We start from the raw sequence: 18,953 nt of genomic DNA on the forward strand, positions 1-18,953 counted from the left end.
GCTAATAATTCTCAAACATAGAAATGTATTACAAAACTATGGCCTACCACTGGGTGTGTGTGAACACACATTTGACGTTCCCCACTCATCAAAACAGGGTTACTTGTCGATTTAATTTGAAAGGAAAAGGAGACAGTTCTGAATTAAGTATAAACCTACATTCCCATGATGTTATCACTTACTGAACTTATTGATATTGTAGGCAGATTTGATACATGGACATGAAGTGCTCTTGCAATCAAACAGCTGCAAAGATTCACTTGTGGACAGATTGGCAAAAAAAAATGGGGTGCCGGGTTACATGCTACCTGTTAAATTATAGTGCCAGCAATAAAAGTCTCAGTAAGGGATTAGTAACAAAGGATTTTAACAGCTATAATTGAGACATGCCTTTTCTTTTTTGTTTCGTATGGACAAAGACTTTTGAAAACTACATTCTAAAATGTGAGCACAGAACAGGTGAGGAAGTAGTACATCTGCAAATAAATTATTTGTACAACTGCAGTTTAAGGTAATATTCTGTAAAGCGAAGCATTAGTCTTTCACTGGCTGGGAACAAATATCGTTGCATGTTAGCTGCCCTGTAAGGGACGCAAAAGATGTTAGTGGTATGTTGACATCTTAAGTTGCCTTATAGGAAAGATTCACCCATTCTGAACGTTATTGTTTTTGTGCATCTCTGAGCGATCGGCTATCGATTCCCGGGGTCATTTCATGTTTATCTGATGCAAAACGCATCATAGTGGCTGTATTTCTGCCTGCTTGAACAGCAAATAGCTCAGATAAACATGAAATGACCCCCGGAATCGATAGAACATTGCTCAGAGATGCACAAAAATGATATTCAAAATGGGTTAATCTTTACTTAAAACACAAACGGGGAAATTATTTTCATTGTTGTAATACATATACACAATCTATAACACATCTCATAAAATGTCAAGGTCTTGCATATACCTTTTAAAACAACAAGAAACATGATTCACAAGCTGGGTTGTTTTAGCATGGCAAATACTAAACTCAGAATTTGTCAAACCCTTTCCTCAATCCAGAACAAAATAATTTACACATATTACGTCTTCTATAAAAACACCTTTTCCAATCTAAAAAAACCAAGCCGAAATTGGTCATTAAAACAGAGATTCTCACACTTTTTCAAAGGCAATATCAATCAATCATTGTTCAAAGGGATGGTAATATGTGGTTTGGGACCAGTTGAAGGAGCCAGGGAGATTAAGGCTTTCTCACAAAAAGTGACAAGGAGAATGAGGCCATGGGAGTGATTTAAAGGAGAGTCAAACACTTACAGCACAATATCTGCCATTTCTTCTCCTCAAGGACACAAGATGGCTTTCCATACAAAAGGGAGTTATTTTATTACTTTTGTTTTTCCATAATTTTCACTTTTTGAGAAGCATTTTGGCAAAGTCTGAATTGGACATGGGCTTGGCGTGTGCGTCAAACCCAGCGTCTTCGGATGCACCCCCTGTGGGTTTAGGTGCAGTCCCATTTTCTGCTTTACTTTCTGATCCAGTCTGCCGATGTAGGGAACGAGGGATTAGTGAGAGTTGGGTTCGCCCTTTTCCCCTTCTGAAAAATAAAACCAAAGGAATCAGAGCTCTCAAATTCACATCTATATATTTATTCAGTGAACAGGTGAGAATAGCCGATTTAAAAGGCAGCTTATGTTTCATGAGTTGGAGAAACATAGCCAATCGGATATTAGTATTGAGTACTATCGTCAGGGTAACATCTTTCCTTGTTAGAAGAGTCTATTATTACTAGAGCGTTGGCCAACTTACGATCCATAGACCATAGCCCGGGGCATCATGGCTCCCATGGGCCTGCTGAAGTCAGGCTTGTCGGCTGCATTTCTGCGAGGTGGGTTGCTAATGGCAACAGAGAGTGTGTGTTCCTGTAGTACGGTGCCATCCAACTTCAGCACGGCCTGGGAGGCCTGAGTCTCATCTTCAAACTCCACGTATGCCAGACCCTGCAGAGACACGCCACAGCAGCACATTAGAGCAGCAACTCCCATGAGAGCTATCCATTTTACGTGTGTAAGTAAATGGAGCTTCTACATGTGTGATTCAAATTATATGTTTGGATGTTTACAAAGATGGGTGTAATATTAAACACATTACAACAAATATAAGTTACTAACTTATTACTCAATTGGAAAACTCAAGAGCAAATTAAATACTCTAAACCTAACATCTGGATAGAGAAAAATACCTAACCTCCCTGCCCCAGACCTGTATAGCCTCACCTCCCAGCCCCAGACCAGTACAGCCTCACTTCCCAGCCCCAGGCATTCTAGTCTCCCAGGCCCAGATCTCCCAGCCCCAGACCTGTACAGCCTCACCCACCTCCCAGCCCCAGACCTGTACAGCCTCACCCACCTCCCAGCCCCAGACCTGTACAGCCTCACCCACCTCCCAGCCCCAGACCTGTACAGCCTCACCCACCTCCCAGCCCCAGGCCTTCTAGTCTCCCAGGCCCAGATTTCCCAGCCCCAGGCCTGTATAGCTTAACCTCCCAGCCCCAGGCATCCTAACCTCCCAGCCCCAGGCATCCTAACCTCCCAGCCCCAGGCATCCTAACCTCCCAGCCCCAGGCATCCTAACCTCCCAGCCCCAGGCATCCTAACCTCTCAGCCCCAGGCATCCTAACCTCTCAGCCCCAGGCATCCTAACCTCTCAGCCCCAGGCATCCTAACCTCTCAGCCCCAGGCATCCTAACCTCTCAGCCCCAGGCATCCTAACCTCTCAGCCCCAGGCATCCTAACCTCCAGCCCCAGACCTGTACAGCCTAACCTCCCAGAGTTATGCCTCCTCACCTTGGGTTTGCCTGAGCGGTTGGTGACCAGACGGATGTCTTTGATGGTGCCTTGATCCTTGCACAGCTCCTCCAGCTGCTCCTTGGTGCAGGAAAAAGGCAGGCCCGAGATAAATATCTTGTGTTTCTCCAGGTTTGTGTTGTACTTAAACACCTAGAGGAAGAGACATTAAAAGAGTAACTCACTATCTACATGGTGAAACCACCATTCCATTCATCCACCCCTAAATCAAAACTAACATACTGAACAAAAATATAAAAACAGGCAACAATTTCAAAGATTTGACTGAGTTACAGTTCATATAAGGAAATCAGTCAATTGAAATAAATTCATTATGCCCTAATCTATGGATTTCACATGACTGGGAATACAGATATGCATATGTTGGTCACAGATATCTTTTTTTTAAAGGTAGGGGCGTGGATCAGAAAACCAGTCAGTATCTGGTGTGACCACCATTTGCCTCATGCGGGGCGACATCTCCTTTGCATAGAGTTGTTCAGGCTGTTCATTGTGGCCTGTGGAATGTTGTACCACTTCTCTTCAATGGTTGTGCGAAGTTGCTGGATATTGTCGGGAACTGGAACATGCTGTCATACACATCGATCCAGAGCATCCCAAACATGCTCAATGGGTGAGTATGCAGGCCATGGAAGACCTGGGACATTTTTCAGCTTCCAGGAATTGTGTACAGATCCTTGCGACATTGGTCCGTGCATTATCATGCTGAAACATGAGGTGATGGCGGCGGATGAATTGCACGACAATGGGCCTCAGGATCTTGTCACGGTATCCATGTGCATTCAAATTGCCATCAATAAAATGAAATTGTGTTCATTGTCCATAGCTTATGCCTGCCCATACCATAACCCCACCATGAGGCACTCTGTTCACAACGTTGACACCAGCAAACCGCTCGGACACACAACGCCATACACATGGTCTGCGGTTGTGAGGCCGGTTGGACGTACTGCCAAATTCTCTGAAACGTTGGAGGCGGCTTATGGTAGAGAAATTAACATTAAATGATCTGGCAACAGCTCGTGGACATTCCTGCAGTCAGCATGCTAAATGCACGCACCCTCAAAACTTGAGACATCTGTGGTATTGTGTTGTGTGACAAAACTGCACATTTTAGAGAGGCTTTTTGTTGTCCCCAGCACAAGGCGCACCTGTGTAATGATCATGCTGCTTAATCAGCTTCTTGATATGCCACACCTGTCAGGTGGATGGATTATCTTGGCAAAGGAGAACAGGGATGTAAACACATTTGTGCACAACATTTTAGAGAAAGGTTTTGTTTGTGGAACATTGCTTGGATCTTATTTCAGCTCATAAAACATGGGCTCAACACTTTACATGTTGCGTTTATATTTTTTGTTCAATGTAGATGGGTCTCACGCTCACCTTAAAATCAGGGTTCTTGTTTTTATCCACACAGGGCGATACGAACATTGGCCTGCCGTCCACCTCTCGCCGGTCCATCTTCAGGGCCTCGGGCACGGACACTTTGCCCTCAAACTGTACGTAGCAGTACCCTCTGAAGCCCTTGGCAGCATAGACGGGGCGCACCGACTGGACAGGACCGCAGGGCTCAAACAACTCCTTCAGTCTCTTCTCTGGATCCTCCATGCTGAAGGCCAGGTTACTGATAAACACACTGCAGTCATCCTTGCGTTGCTCTGGATTGTCTTCCTGGGTCTTCCGTACGGTGGCTGGTGCCATCTGCTGGCCCCTTTTAGCACCCGGGGGTTCCTGTCTGCGGCAAGGGGGGGCTCTCCTCCCAAACAGTCCACTCTCTGTCTCCATGAACTCCTCAGCGCCTCCTCCCCTGAAGCTGCCCTGGTTGCCCTCCCCTCGGTGCCTCTTTGGAGGTTGCTCTGTTGCACAGGAGATAAATTAGGTGTAAGGCCCTGCAATAGACTAGCGTCCAGGTGGTGTACTTGTACATCAAGCTGCCTCACGCTACAGAATCAGGAGATAGGCTCCTGCCCTATGAGTGGCTCAAGGCTACTTACTTACTGTTGCACAGAGAGGTGACACAAAGTTTAGCAAACACACAGGATTACTTTTATACATGCCACTTTGTTAGCATAAGCGGAGACCAAGCAATAAAATTCCTATGTAAAAAATAAAACAATAAAAAAGGTAGGATCATCATGATGTCTCTCCTTACCTGATTCCTCCCCCCACTCATCGTCGTTGTCCTCGTCCTCTGCCTTCCTCTTCTCCCCAGGCCTGCTGCCTTTCTGGCCCTTCTTCTGGTTCTTCTTGTCTGCCTTGGCCCTCCGTCGCTGTTCAGTCTTCTCCTCCTCCTGTCGGACCAGATGGGCCTCTTTCTCTGCCACCTGAGAGATGGACAGGGATGAAGTTATGAACATGACAGCACAGAAACAGACAGCTGCACAAGCAAAACGTTTGTTTTTTCCTTTCAATTCTGTTATAAAAATCTACAACTGTTCCCATTCCCCTTACAACCCCAACTCATCCTTCCATCCTCCCCTGCCCAGTATAATCAACGTCCTACTATGTCCACAGGCCTAGCTAGCAGCAGTGTTGTGAGTGTTGCAGGGTCATCTTACCTTGGCCCTCTGCTCGTTGACTCTGTTCAGCCTTGTCTCAGTCTTCTGCACCGCTGCATCCCAGTCCTCCAGAGACCCTGGTGGTGACACACAACAAACTGCACTGAAACACTCACACCATGATTTATGTGTTATGTTTTCTACAAATCAGCCAATCCATCACACCAACTGACACCTCTGATACCTGTCCACTTATTCATGACATTTCTATCACAGACTCACCCTCGACCCTCTCAAAGGTGAGCAGGACCTCACACACATGCTCTGGGTAGTCGGTAGTACACTGGACGGCCCTGTGGAGGGCTTTCCTGCAGTGAAGAGCGTCTCCGTACGACCTGCAAAGAGTCAACCCATATCACAAAACCACCATCAGATTTGTCACTGATAAATCAAGGTCTCTAACCATCAAATCAACAGTTCACAGGTGACCACTAAAGAGTGACCTCACTGACCTCTCCAGGTTATAGTACTCCAGCCACATGTTAGCGAATTTGGCATTCCCTTTTGTCATGATGCTGTCCCACAGTTCTCTAGCTTTCTGAATGTTCTTACAATGCAGGGCCTAGAAAGAAAAAATTGTATAAAATCACATTTTAATTTGTATAGATGCTATTTTTGCACTGACTTGTATCTGCAATGATAGGAGCAAGTGAACACAAGACAAGTTTGTCATGATCTTCACCCTTACCTCTATCTTTGCCCAGACCTGCATGATGGTACAGGAAGGGTCTCCACTTTCACTAAATCCTAGACAGGAGCAAGACACAGTGGTGAGTCTCCAACACAAACACACAAGGACCAAGATGAGTACTGTACACAGGCTGCAGGTCGACTTACTCTCTTCCACGTCCTGTTTCATATAGTCTAGAGAACGGGTGAAGGCTGCCCGCAGCTCCTCCAGCTCTCTGCTCGACTCTGGAAAAGAAAGAACAACACCATTATCAATAGAGGACTTCTTTCATCCATACATTTTACTTTCCCCACACCACAAATAAGATCTTATTAGTTCAATTACTTTGCATTACCCAATGTTAAGGTGCTTTCACCTTTGCTGAAATTGACGCGCCTCCTCAGGTAATCGAGGTATGCTTCCCAGATATTCACGTAATCTGCGGCTTGTATGAAACCGGCATTCAGGGCCTTTTCAAAAATGTCTGTGGAGGGGAAAAAAAGAGATGGTCTTTCATGATTCCGAAGTCCCAGTATCAATAATAGGGGCGATACAACATCTTTAAACAAGTTCACCCCTTATGAATGAAATGTATGTTTCAATTCAGTTTGAAATCTCCTTGTTTACATCCACACAATACATGACACATATGAGTGATGCCTCCATAACCCACCTGTGGTCTAGTGCTTACCTGATATAGTGTGGTGGTTGGCCCCATGCCTCTCCAGGGCAAGCAGGTAGTTCTTCCACAGGCCCATGGTCCAGGGGCAGTTCCTGACTGCACGGTCGTGAGAGGACAGGACCAGGTCTTTGATTTTTAGTTGACGATCCTGAGGCAACAGCAAAATACTTGTTAATAAAACAATCCAACAATAAATCACAACCCACATTGACAAGGAACTCAAAGACCGTAAATCTACAGTAATTTCTACCTGGGTGATAACAGACTTGTTTGCTAGAAAGGTGAACCTGTGGGATAGCGTTCATTTTCCATCATAACGCTGCACAAGGAATACTATACTGCCCAACACCATTAGGCAACGTCATAACTTGATTCATGTGTGGAAGCATATAATGCAGTTAAATCGCACCTCCATCAATTTAATCACTTCCCTTAGTATATGCAGGAGGCCAAAACGTGGCTTCTTAAAAAGAGCCTAATGGATTACAGGTTTGGAACAATAAGATTAAACTTTTGTTTTTTCATCAAACTGGTGAAACGCCCAGGCTCTGATGAATTACTGGATGTTGTCCATGTTTAGGGTTGCGATCTCAGCATCTCATTACCATCCCATTAAAGCAATTAAAAGGCCATGAATAAATTTCAGGAGCTGCTGGAGAGAGCGAGAGACGGCTGGCTGTGAGTAATTAAAATGAGCCCAGTGCAGCACGTCACCCGGTGCGGTGCAGTGGAAGGGGCTGGGGGATACTCACCAGGTACTTGGTGTACTTGGCCCACATGTCTGGTACCAGGCAGTTATCTGCCAGTGCCCGCTCAAAGATGATCTGGATCCGTGCCGGGTCACCCTCCCTTTGCTCATAGTCAATGTAGGTCTGATACTCTGCCAGCTTGGGCGGCTCGGCTGCCATCTGAAACACAAACGTTGGCATGTTAAAGGCATTGAGCAGACGACCATGTCTAGCATACAGACTCACACCAAGACTCACAATGATTTCAGAGGTACATGTAGGAAAAAGCAATCAATTTGCTTAAGCACATAATGCTTAAAACGATACAAAACTTTACTACTAATCTACTGCTACTTTCTAGGCAGTGCAATCAGAATTGAATGCTTCAGATCCATTGAAAATCCTTCCAAAACAAACAGTATGGTACAAAATGTCCAGAGTAGAATACAATCTAGGTAAGTACCAAAGTCTCCTCATAAGGCTTGCTCTTCTCCATCTGTTGCAGGGCTCTCTTGTACTTCTGGGAGACTGTTTCAGACACCCCCTGGTCAGACCACTCCTCATACTCTGCATATGTTCCTTCCATGTCTGTAAAAGAGCAGCTTTCATTAGGAGAAACCTTTCACACGGTCAACCCTGAATATGCATTCAACACTCAGCCACATTCTAAGTGTGGCTTAGAATGAAGGTGATTATATAAAAGAGCATTCTGTGCATTTATTACAATAAATTCAAGGGAGGAACACCAAAAGGTTAAAACTCATTCAGAAGGATGTTGGCTTTTGACATTGAGTTTGTCCACATTTTACCAATAGCACACAGCCATGTTTTCTTTTTCTTTGTGCCATCATCTTGTGGAGGTAGAAAGCAGTGACTGACAGGCCATAGATAAGGAGGGATTATACACTGAGCGTTGGCACCATGGTTGGCACAGGTCATAGAAGCGAGAGATGGGTTTAGCTATTCCAGAAATGCCTCCAGTGGCCGTTCAGCCGGACCAGAAAAAAGGCAGCAGACAATGCCAGACCATCTGGCTATCTCTTGGCCAGTCCTGCGCTTGGATGAAAGGCTGGTCAGGGACCACATTACTGGGCCTGGTGAGTATGAGTGCTTTCTCTGTAAACCTCTATTGAGTCTATCAAAAGCCACATAGTAAGAGAAAGCAACACTCAGCAACTCTCCTAGTGGCCGGTAATTTTAATGCAGGAAAACAAATCAATTTTACCTAAGTTCTACCAGCATGTCGCCTGTGCAACTAGAGGGGGAAAAAACTCTAGATCACCTTTACTCCACACACAGAGACGTATACAAAGCTCTCCCTCCATTTGGCAAATCTGACCATAACTCTATCCTCCTGATTCCTGCTTACAAGCAAAGACTCAAACAGGAAGTACCAGTGACACGCTCAATTCGGAAGTGGTCCCATGAAGCAAATGCTAAGCTACAGGACTGTTTTGCTAGCACAGACTGGAGTTTACCACATTGAGGAGTTTACCACATCAGTCACTGTGTTCAATAATAAGTGCATCGATGACGTCGTCCCCACAGTGGCCGTACGTACATATCCCATCCAGAAGCCATGGATTACAGGCAACATCCGCACTGAGCTAAAGACTAGAGCTGCCGCACTGAGCTAAAGACTATTGGGCCTCCTGTAGCTCAGTTGGTAGAGCATGGCGCTTGCAACGTCAGGGTTGTGGGTTCGATTCCCACGGGGGGCCAGTATGGAAAATGTATGCACTCACTAACTGTAAGTCGCTCTGGATAAGAGTGTCTGCTAAATGACTAAAATGTAAATGTGGCTGCCGCTTTCAAGGAGCGGGACACTAACCCGGACGCTTATAAGAAATCCCACTACGCCCTCCAACGAACCATCAAACAAGCAAAGCGTAAAAACACAGGACTAAGATCTAATCCTACTACACCGGCTCTGATGCTCATTGGATGTGGCAGGGCTTACAAACTATCATGGATTACAAAAGGGAAACCCTGCCACGAGCTGCCCAGTGACACGAGCCTACCAGATGAGCTAAATGCCTTCCATGCTCGCTTCGACACTGCCTTGAAGCTCTCCATAGCCAATGTGAGTAAGACCTTTAAACAGGTTAACATTCACAAGGTCAGACTGATTACCAGGACGCGTACTCAGAGCATGCGCTGACCAGCAGCTACATTTTCAACCTCTACCTGACCCAGTCTGTAATACCTACTTGTTTCAAGAAGACCACCATAGTCCCTGTGCCCAAGAACGCCAAGGTAACCTGTTTAAATGACTATCAGCACTCACATCTGTAGCCATGAAATGCCTTGAAAGGCTGGTCATGGCTAACATCAACACCATCATCCCAGACACCCTGGACCCACTCCAACTTGCATACCACCTCAACAGATCCGCAGATGACGCAATCTCTATTGCACTCCACACTGCCCTTTCCCACTTGGACAAAAATAACTAGGGCTCTCCCCGACTAAAAAATCTTGGTCGACTAAGAATCTGTTCTTTCGACCAATCGACTTCTCTAAAGTAAAAAACGTGTATTTGCCCATATATAGACACACCCTATGTCAGGGTTCTTCAATTCCGGTCCTGGAGGGCCGAAACACTTCTGTTTTTTATTTCTACCTGGTAGTTAATTGCACTCACCTGGTGTCCCAGGTCTGAATTAGCCCCTGATTAGAAGGAGAGGATGAAAAACAGAGGTGTTTCGGCCCTCCAGGACTGGAATTGAAGAACCCTGCCCTATGTGTTTTAATCAAATAAACTTGTCTGATCACAAACTGTAAGTCGCGCTGGATAAGAGCGTCTGCTAAATGACTAAAATGTAAATGTAAAATGATGCTTTAAGTACACTGTGATTAATTAAGACACAAAAATGACTCAAGAGGGAGCCAGAGATCAAGAAAACCAGAAGAAAAAAAACCTGTTCCCGAACCACCGCCTCCCACTGCTGCTGGCCTTCGCAGATTCTGCCATTATGCTCCCGAAGTTGCCGGTAATTGGCTACACCAGGGGTTGGCAACCTTTTTATCTTACCCTTTCTACCGATCTGCATGCCAGTTATGATTTTCATATGCACATTTTCGTGGAACAGTTTCATTTATTTTATAATAAAGTTGTCGTATCTCAAAATCATTGTCATGTGATTAATACAATTATATCTAAATGAAAATTATATTATATTGCCAACTATGTAAAAAATAGCCTACATAACGCCAACAAATAAAAACATTGCAGCCTGCAGGTAGAAAAGATCCTGATTAAAATAAATCACATTGGCTACACATGGCCTGTCTACAAGGAACTTCAAATAATGTATCAACTATCAACTTGGTCCAGCCAAAAGCTTGTGCTAATAAACTTGCAACATTGTATAAAATATTCTGGACCCTCAGTTTCCCGTGCCAGTGAGCTCCATACAGACACAGCTGTAGGCTATTTGCGGAAGGGATAAGAAGTAAATCAGAAAGGCCTATTTTATGACGTTTCTACTGGATCAGAGCATGACATTTTTTTTCCCTTTCACGACGAGTGGTTATCAAAAGGGAGAGTGCTGGAAAGATTTTTCAAATAGGCTACATTGAGGAACTATTGTCATTCTCAATGGATGTAAAAACTGACTTTGTTTACTTAATGTTTGAGTTGAAGAAAACATTACTTTGAGAAGCTCCACAGCTCATTAGTGGTGGTGCGTTAAGACAATCAGAAATAGTATCAGATCCCCAAATGTGCACATTTATAACGCTACATTGGTGCGCAGGCCAGGTAGCATAGGCCTACTTCTATGTGTAATCAGGTGCATGTCCTTACTAAACATTGACAGGAGCGCTCCAAATAAAAACTCGTAAATGGAATGAAATAAACCAAAACTTGTCCCTCACAAGTGTAGCCTAGGTTGTACACTCTGCAAACAACGTGTCCACTCCAACAATGAGAACTGTAAACGACTGTAATAATAATATATTGAATGCATTAACTGATTTACGATAACCAAACAAACATTGTAGATTACTAATTATGGGAATTAACAGTAAATGTACTACTGGTGATACTGGTGTGCCACCTCAGGAATGGAATAGTCCACTGAGATAGGCATCGATCAAGACATGTGCCATAAAACATTGTTTTTTTTGCAACTGCTCGACTAAAAATTGGGTCAGCCCTAAAAAGGAACACCTACGTGAGAATGCTGTTCATTGACTACAGCTCAGCGTTCAACACCATAGTGCCCTCCAAGCTCATCACTAAGCTAAGGTCCCTGGGACTGAACTCCACCTTCTGCAACTGGATCCTGGACTTCCTGATGGGCCGCCCCCAGGTGGGGAGGGTAGGCAACAACAGATCCGCCACGCTGACCCTCAACACGGGGCCCCTCAGAAGTGCGTGCTTAGTCCCCTACTGTATTCCCTGTTCACGCACAACCGCGTGGCCAAGCACGACTCCAACACCATCATTAATTTTGCCAATGACACAACAGCGGTGGGCCTGATCACCGACAACGATGAGACACCCTATAGGGAGAAGGTCAGAGACCTGGCAGTGTGGTGCCAGGACAATAACCTCTCTCTCAACGTCAGTAAGACAAAGGAGCTGATTGTGGACTACAGGAAACAGAGGGCCGAGCACGCCACCATTCACATCGACGAGGCTGTAGTGGAGCGGGTCGAGAGCTTCAAGTTCCTCTGTGTCCATATCACTAAGGATCTATCGTGGTCCAAACAGACAAGCACAGTCGTGAAGAGGGCACGACAACACCTCTTCCCCATCAGGAGGCTAAAAAGATTTGGCATGGGCCCTCAGATCCTCAAAAAGTTATACAGATGCACCATCGAGAGCATCTTGACCGGCTGCATCACCACTTGGTTTGGCAACTGCTTGGCATCCAACCGCAAGGCGCTACAGAGGTTAGTGCGTACGGCCCAGTACATCACTGGGGCCGAGCTCCCTGCCATCCAGGACCTCTATACCAGGCAGTGTCAGAGGAAGGCCCAAAAATGGTCAAAGACTCCAGTCACCCAAGCCACAGACTGTTCTCTCTGCTACTGCACGGCAAGCAATACTAATGCACCAAGTCTGGAACCAACAGGACCCTGGACAGCTTCTACCCCAAAGCCATATGACTTCTAAACAGCTAACCAAATGGCTACCCGGAATACCTGCATTGACCCGTTTTTGCACTGACTCTGCACACACACTGGACTCGACCCACACACATACTTACACGGACACCCCAACACACACACCTTTCACACTCACCACATACGCTGCTGCTAGTAACTTTACCCCTACCTATATGTACAGTATATAGCTACCTCAATTACCTCGTACCCCTGCACATCAACTCGGTACTGGTACTCCATGTATATAGCAATGTTATTTTCTACTCCCTATATATAGCCATGTTATTTTTATTTATTAGTTATTCACTGTCACATTTAATTTTTTTTATTTTTGTTTCTGATCTTTAAATCTGCATGGTTGGAAAAGGACCGTAACTAAGCATTTCACTGTTAGTTTACACCCGTTGTCTACGAAGCATTGCACTGGCTCTCCACGTCTCAGTCCTGAAAGGTATTTGTGATGGGTACCTCCCAAGTGTGCCATAATAGCCTCTCAAGGACATGTTATTCCCCCCCCCCACCCTCTGTACAGCATCCCCTCCAGAGTGGAGCAGGGGGAGCCTTACCCATTAAGGGGATGGCCAGCTGGCGGCGGAACAGAGTGTGGATGCGCTCGAGCTGAGTGTTCAGAAGCTCCTGCTGTTCACGGGTGGGGACGCTGCCAGGGGGAGGCTGAGGAAAAAGCAGGGAGAGAAAACTGAGTCAAAATCCAGCAAAGAGCCTGGTTTGTGTAATATCGGATTGCATTCAATCATGCTTTTTTAACATTTCTGCCCAAGACTGAAGATATAAGGAAAATATACCATCATTAATTTAGCAGATGGTATTATACAAAACACCCTAAGAAATATAGACATGGGGAGATATAGAAAAATGAGCAGCATGTTGCAGCTACTTGAGATCATTATTCTTCAGGGGCGCTCACCTGAACAGTTGCCAGTATGGCGTTCTCAAACTCCCTGTAAGCCTCCCACACAGTCGCCCCCTTGGTCATGTGCAGCCCCACGGCTGTCAGGGCTCTCTCAAAGATGGACCTCACTTTCTCCATCCCACCAGGCAGTCCCATGCCCCCGATAGAGTACTGGGCATACTCCAGCCAGATTTCAGGGCCTGAAGGCCACACAAGAATTTCAATGTTTACTTTACAATAACATCACATCATATAGAATCGTAACACAATCCAATGAGTGGGGACAGAACTCACAGATATAATCTTTCACAGCTGTCTCAAAGAGTTCGTAGACTTTCTCCCGGTTCGGCTCCTCCTCGGTTAGGCGGATCTCATCCTTGAGCCAGTCCAGCCAAATCTCTGCAGGAGAGGACAAGTCAGCTTTATAGAGTTCACAATAACATTCAGTATGTTTACAACAATGAAACCATCAGTTTTCACATAAATTATGAAACAGTAAACCTTGTTCCAAATTACTGAATCATCATCATACATAAAAGGCTTCTTCACACCAATTAATCACAAAAGGAGCAGCAGACCTTCTTGCAACGAGTTTTATATTTAATCTAGTCTACAACATAAAGCACTTCAGCTCAATCATAAAAGTTGCCAAGCATAAAGACGGCTGCATCTCCAGAGGCCATCAGACACAAACCTTCGGTCAGTGGGAAGAGCTCACTCATCTTCTGCCTTGCCTTACGCAGTGGAGGCAGTTCCCCCTCCTGCCTCAGGAGTTTTATGAGATCCACATGACAGTTGTAGTCAAAAGCATTGATGGACAGCTGAAAGTCAGAGAGAGAGCATAGAAGACAAGTCAGACCAACAACCTTAGGGGTGTATTTACAGACGTTGTCTTTGGTTAGCAAACAAATACACAATATGTAAGTAAACTAGACACTGTAATGAGTATTGCTTGTGCCATCAACCAGATAGCTTGACTGTTCAATGATGTTGCTGACTGGCTAGCTACCTTTCCCAACTGCAGCTCGCCGAAAGGGCACGTGTTTACAGGCTGTAATACAGCTTCAAGCACGTTGGCTGGTATTACGATGGCTGGTATTATATTCACAAGTATTATATAATTGTGGCTGGGTAACATGCTAGCTGACTAGATAGTTAAATAATGAGGCATCAACTAATAGCTAGCCGACGTTGCTAACTATTAGCATGCGAGCTAGCGTTAACTAGGTAGCTAGCTAGCTTTCTTTGCAGTACAAGCGGTGCAAGTCTGCAAACAAGCCAGCTTGTTGTTTGTGATGTGTTGTTTGCTTTTAAATCAATGTAACCAACAACGTTGTTAGCTAGTTGACATCAAACGTTATACGGCTAGCTGTAACACTGTGGATTAAAATAGCTAGCTAGGTTTCCATTCATTTCTCAAACACAGTTAGCTTAGTCAGCTAGCTAACGTACCTGCTCCTCCAAACGCTGAATTTCGGCTTCATTATCTTTATCATCCTCGGATGAATCGTCTTCTTCGTCGTCGGAATTTTCGATTCCCATACCCTCCTCTTCATCTGAATCTCTTTCCCTTTCCATCCCTGCCTCTTCCTCCATCTCTTGCAACTGCGTCTCTTCTGCGTTCCCCGTTGCTGCCATGTTGGAACTATGTCTGCCTGGTAACAGTAGTGAGAGCTGTCCAAGGTAGAGCCTGGCTGGCAAACCCACCCTCTGATTCTATGCTAAATTCGAAACGTCACGTAATCTGTTACCTACATGGAAACAACACAACCAAATAACTATTTATTAATATTACTTGGACAATAACAGCTATAACCACTATACATTGCATTTGCTAAGATTCCTCCTGAAAAGAGCGGGTACCGAATCTCCCTGCAATTAAAAAGAGGGACTCCAGTACGGCAATTTTAATGGCCGACGTCCCTGTGCACGCTGTGCAATGATGAGAAGCACAGAAGCAGCCTATTGTACTGTTATGCAGTTCTGTTTTGCAGTTCATCGTCCATATCATGAGTAAAACGCAAAGTGTGAGATGTAGATCTATGTGTTCTTATATGATCACAGAAATAAATGATTCCTGTGTATATGCTAATGCGGCAATATGCTACGTTACACTCTATATTATTGTGCAGATGAGACTTAATAGAAATGTTGCAACTAATTACAATTTGTTATTTGAATGCACAAAATAACTTGTTGTTTGGCGCCACAGCACGGCATACTGCCAAAAAAAAATTATACAGCAGACAACCGCCTTTTCTTCTCGAGCATAAAAAAATCGAAACTGTCGTGTGTTTGCGTGACGTCATCCATGACGCAAACTTCTTCTTCTTCGGTATTATGACGGTCCGTAAACAAATCTTTTAGGTGCATGCTGCCACATACTGTATTGGCTGTGTATCAGCCTACAATTCTGTAGTATGAATTAATGACACTTTGTGAAAACGTGTCAGTTTGTGAATTTCACGAGGTTGGAGTAATAACTACTTAAGACATTGAATATAGGTTGTGACTTTAGATTTCGAGAAAATTAACAACTAAGGAAGAATGTTTCACTTCTCTCATTGACTTCTTTAACCCCTAACCCCGACCTGGTCTGCTTCGCAAGCGTTCCCGGAAGTCTCGCGATATTGCGCCTATGGGTTTAGAAACTCTGTGATCTGATCCTACTCCAGGCCAGCAGCCTGGTAGGCAGTGGCGGCTCCTTAAAAAATTCTCAGGGGGGGCAATTTTTCTGATGATTTAGGTGACCTACACACATTTTTTAAAAGATATGTCCAGCAACAACATGAAGACAGGGGCAGCATATAAGTCAATACCAGAAGCATTTATTGACTGATCTCAAAAGTGTTGGCTTACAAAATCAAAATAAGTTATCACAGTAAAAATAATCAAGGGTGTTCTTTCACATTCCTCAACACTGCATAAACAATATGCATTTCCATAAACAAATGAAATATCAGCTGAAAATACAGCATCTTGGTATTTGTTCAGATTGCAGGATCAACAAGAGCTTTTACCACATTTTTTGCCTCATGGTTGAATTGGAAATATGTGCACCTGAGCATAATTCACAACAAGCAAGCAGGAGCTTTTGATAGAGGCTACTGAAAACATTGATGCAAGTTATTGGTAATAAGACATTTTTATAGACTTCCATATTCTGCCCTCTTGTATAGATTTGTGAAAATGAACAGTGATAGACATTTTGCCTGAAAACAGAATTTGAAAGTAATTTCTAGAAAAGGTAAACACAGCTATCTGTATGGCTTTGTAAAAATGAACAACCATATTCTGTCCAATTGTATAGATTTGTAAATATGAACAACCATATTCTGGCCAATTGTATAGATTTGTAAAAATGAACATGAACAGATTATTTATTTTTTTACTTTTTTTTAAATGAAAAATAACCATTTTAAACAACATCAACTGTGAACTGATTTGGGCGTGTGTGTGTTAAAGAGACAGACAGGGAGGGACAAAGAGAGAGAGAGGCTACATTACTTGTACTGAAACTGTTCTCTTCTCTGTTTCAATACAGCAAAGCGTTCAATGACTTTCTCATTGAAATCAGGCATGCTGAGGACTAGTTCCCTTTCCATGGAAAGCATGGCCAGTGCATTCAGACGTTCCTGGCCCATTGAATTTCGCAGGAATGTCTTAACTCGTGTCAAAGTTGAGAAACATCTCTCAGCTTCAGCTGTTGTCATGGGAGTAGTTATGAGGATGTTCAACAGAGTCACAGTCTCAGAGAACGTCTCCTGGAGGTTGTAGCTCATGAGAACCTGGTACAGTGCCAGTGCACCACAGCATCCCTTGAATTCAGGATTCTCATAGATCAGAGATTTATTTTATTTTATTTAACCTTTATTTAACCAGGAAGGGCTCATTGAGATTTAAAATCTCTTTTTCAAGAGCGTCCTGGCCAAGATAGGCAGCACCAAGTCATTACAAAAAATTACAGACAGACAACATGAAAAACTACAAGTAATCTAGTAAAAAACCATTCATGAATTCACAAGAGTATAACAATATCAAAAACAGCAAATTAAAAACATTGACAGGTCAGGGAATCAGCCTCAAAATCCTTCATCAGAGATTTAAAAACACCAATCGGGACAAGTTCTTCCAGTTTAAAATTATTTTGTAAGGTGTTCCAAGACGATGGCGCAGAGTACATAAAATACCTTTTACCAAATTCAGTTCTGACATTTGGAACAGTTAGCAGGATAAAGTCCAGTGAACGAAGAGAGTACCCACCACATTTCTGAACAATAAAAATGCCCAAATAAAAAGGTAGTAAACCCAAAATGGCTTTGTAAATAAAAGTATACCAGTGACTGAGCCTACGAGTGACTAGAGAAGGCCAGCCAACCCTGGTATACAAAGTACAGTGGTGCGTAAGAGTTTTGCAGTTTAAAATAAATCTCAAAGTACCAAAGAGATAGTTCTGTCTTGAGCTTTGCCTTGCTCAGCATGGGGTATGCATTCACAGTGGCATTCAGAGCCTCATCAGGAAATGAATGGCAGTACCTTTCAAACATGTCTGCTTGCAATAAGGTAGCACTCACAAGGTGGCCAGAGAAAGAGAACCTTTCTTTGGTGTGATCCAGGATGGTGTTGCAGACCTCTTCAGACAGCCTCTGCTTCTCCTCTTCTCTCAAAGCTGTTCTGGGTCTTTTGGCTCCTGTTGCTTCTTGCAGCTGCTGTTGAGAGGAGTCCCTGAAGGCAAACAGACCAATGTGTTTGTTGGCTTTGTACAGTATTGTTGTCTATGTGATGCACAGGTATATGCAATGTATCCATGTATAGTACAAATACTTCAGTTCCACTTAAAATGGGCAGGGATGCATAAAGTCTTTAGTGTTTAAGTTAGCCTTTGTGTCTCACATAGCCTGGATGTTCAGCACAGTATACAGTGGTGCTCATAAGCTTATGATCCCATGCTAAAGTTGACTAAAAAGAGGAATAAAAAAGAAAAGAAAATTGGTGTCCTTAAAGGTTGGATTTTCCAACTTTTTTAATTAAGTCATTAAGATCAATTTCCAAAAGATGATTTTTTTATTTTTGTATTCCTCTTTTTAGTCAACTTTAGAATGTGTTCATACACTTATGAGCACCACTGTACAGTACACATAGTATATAAAATAAGCTAGATTACACCACTGGCCATATATAATGAGAATAATGTAATTTCAAACACAAATGCAGTCTCCTTTCATGCATACATTTTCAAATAAAGCTCTGCTTTGAGAAAGATCGAATGATATTGTTTAATCTTACCTTATGGCCTGCACACTGCTTGTGAAGCTGTCGAGGGCACGTTTGATAAAGACAGCATCGATGTCCTTCTTCTGTAGCTTCTGGTACAGAATGTCGACGTGGGGCATGATTTTGTGAAAAAGCCGCAGGAAAAAAATT

The 18,953-nt window shown here is 43.8% G+C and overlaps 1 protein-coding gene across 1 annotated transcript; it reads right to left on the minus strand.

The window, feature by feature from the left end:
• Positions 1 to 343: 343 nt before the first annotated feature.
• Positions 344 to 15,176, minus strand: LOC311144891 (squamous cell carcinoma antigen recognized by T-cells 3-like). The gene is made up of 19 exons (XM_084181061.1): positions 14,982 to 15,176; positions 14,224 to 14,350; positions 13,824 to 13,928; positions 13,545 to 13,729; positions 13,186 to 13,291; positions 7,965 to 8,089; positions 7,526 to 7,681; positions 6,783 to 6,921; positions 6,447 to 6,575; positions 6,259 to 6,336; positions 6,110 to 6,168; positions 5,874 to 5,983; positions 5,644 to 5,756; positions 5,422 to 5,498; positions 5,016 to 5,187; positions 4,247 to 4,719; positions 2,840 to 2,992; positions 1,803 to 1,993; positions 344 to 1,590 (listed from the first exon to the last, which is right to left on the minus strand). The coding sequence occupies exons 1-19, from the start codon at positions 15,165 to 15,167 to the stop codon at positions 1,401 to 1,403; spliced, it is 2,874 nt and encodes a 957-aa protein (XP_084037187.1). The 5' UTR covers positions 15,168 to 15,176; the 3' UTR covers positions 344 to 1,400.
• Between the last annotated feature and the right edge of the window lie 3,777 nt (positions 15,177 to 18,953).

The sequence above is a fragment of the Coregonus lavaretus genome (assembly GCF_964263955.1).
Source record: "Coregonus lavaretus genome assembly, chromosome: 17".
In the NCBI taxonomy this organism is placed as follows: domain Eukaryota; kingdom Metazoa; phylum Chordata; class Actinopteri; order Salmoniformes; family Salmonidae; genus Coregonus; species Coregonus lavaretus.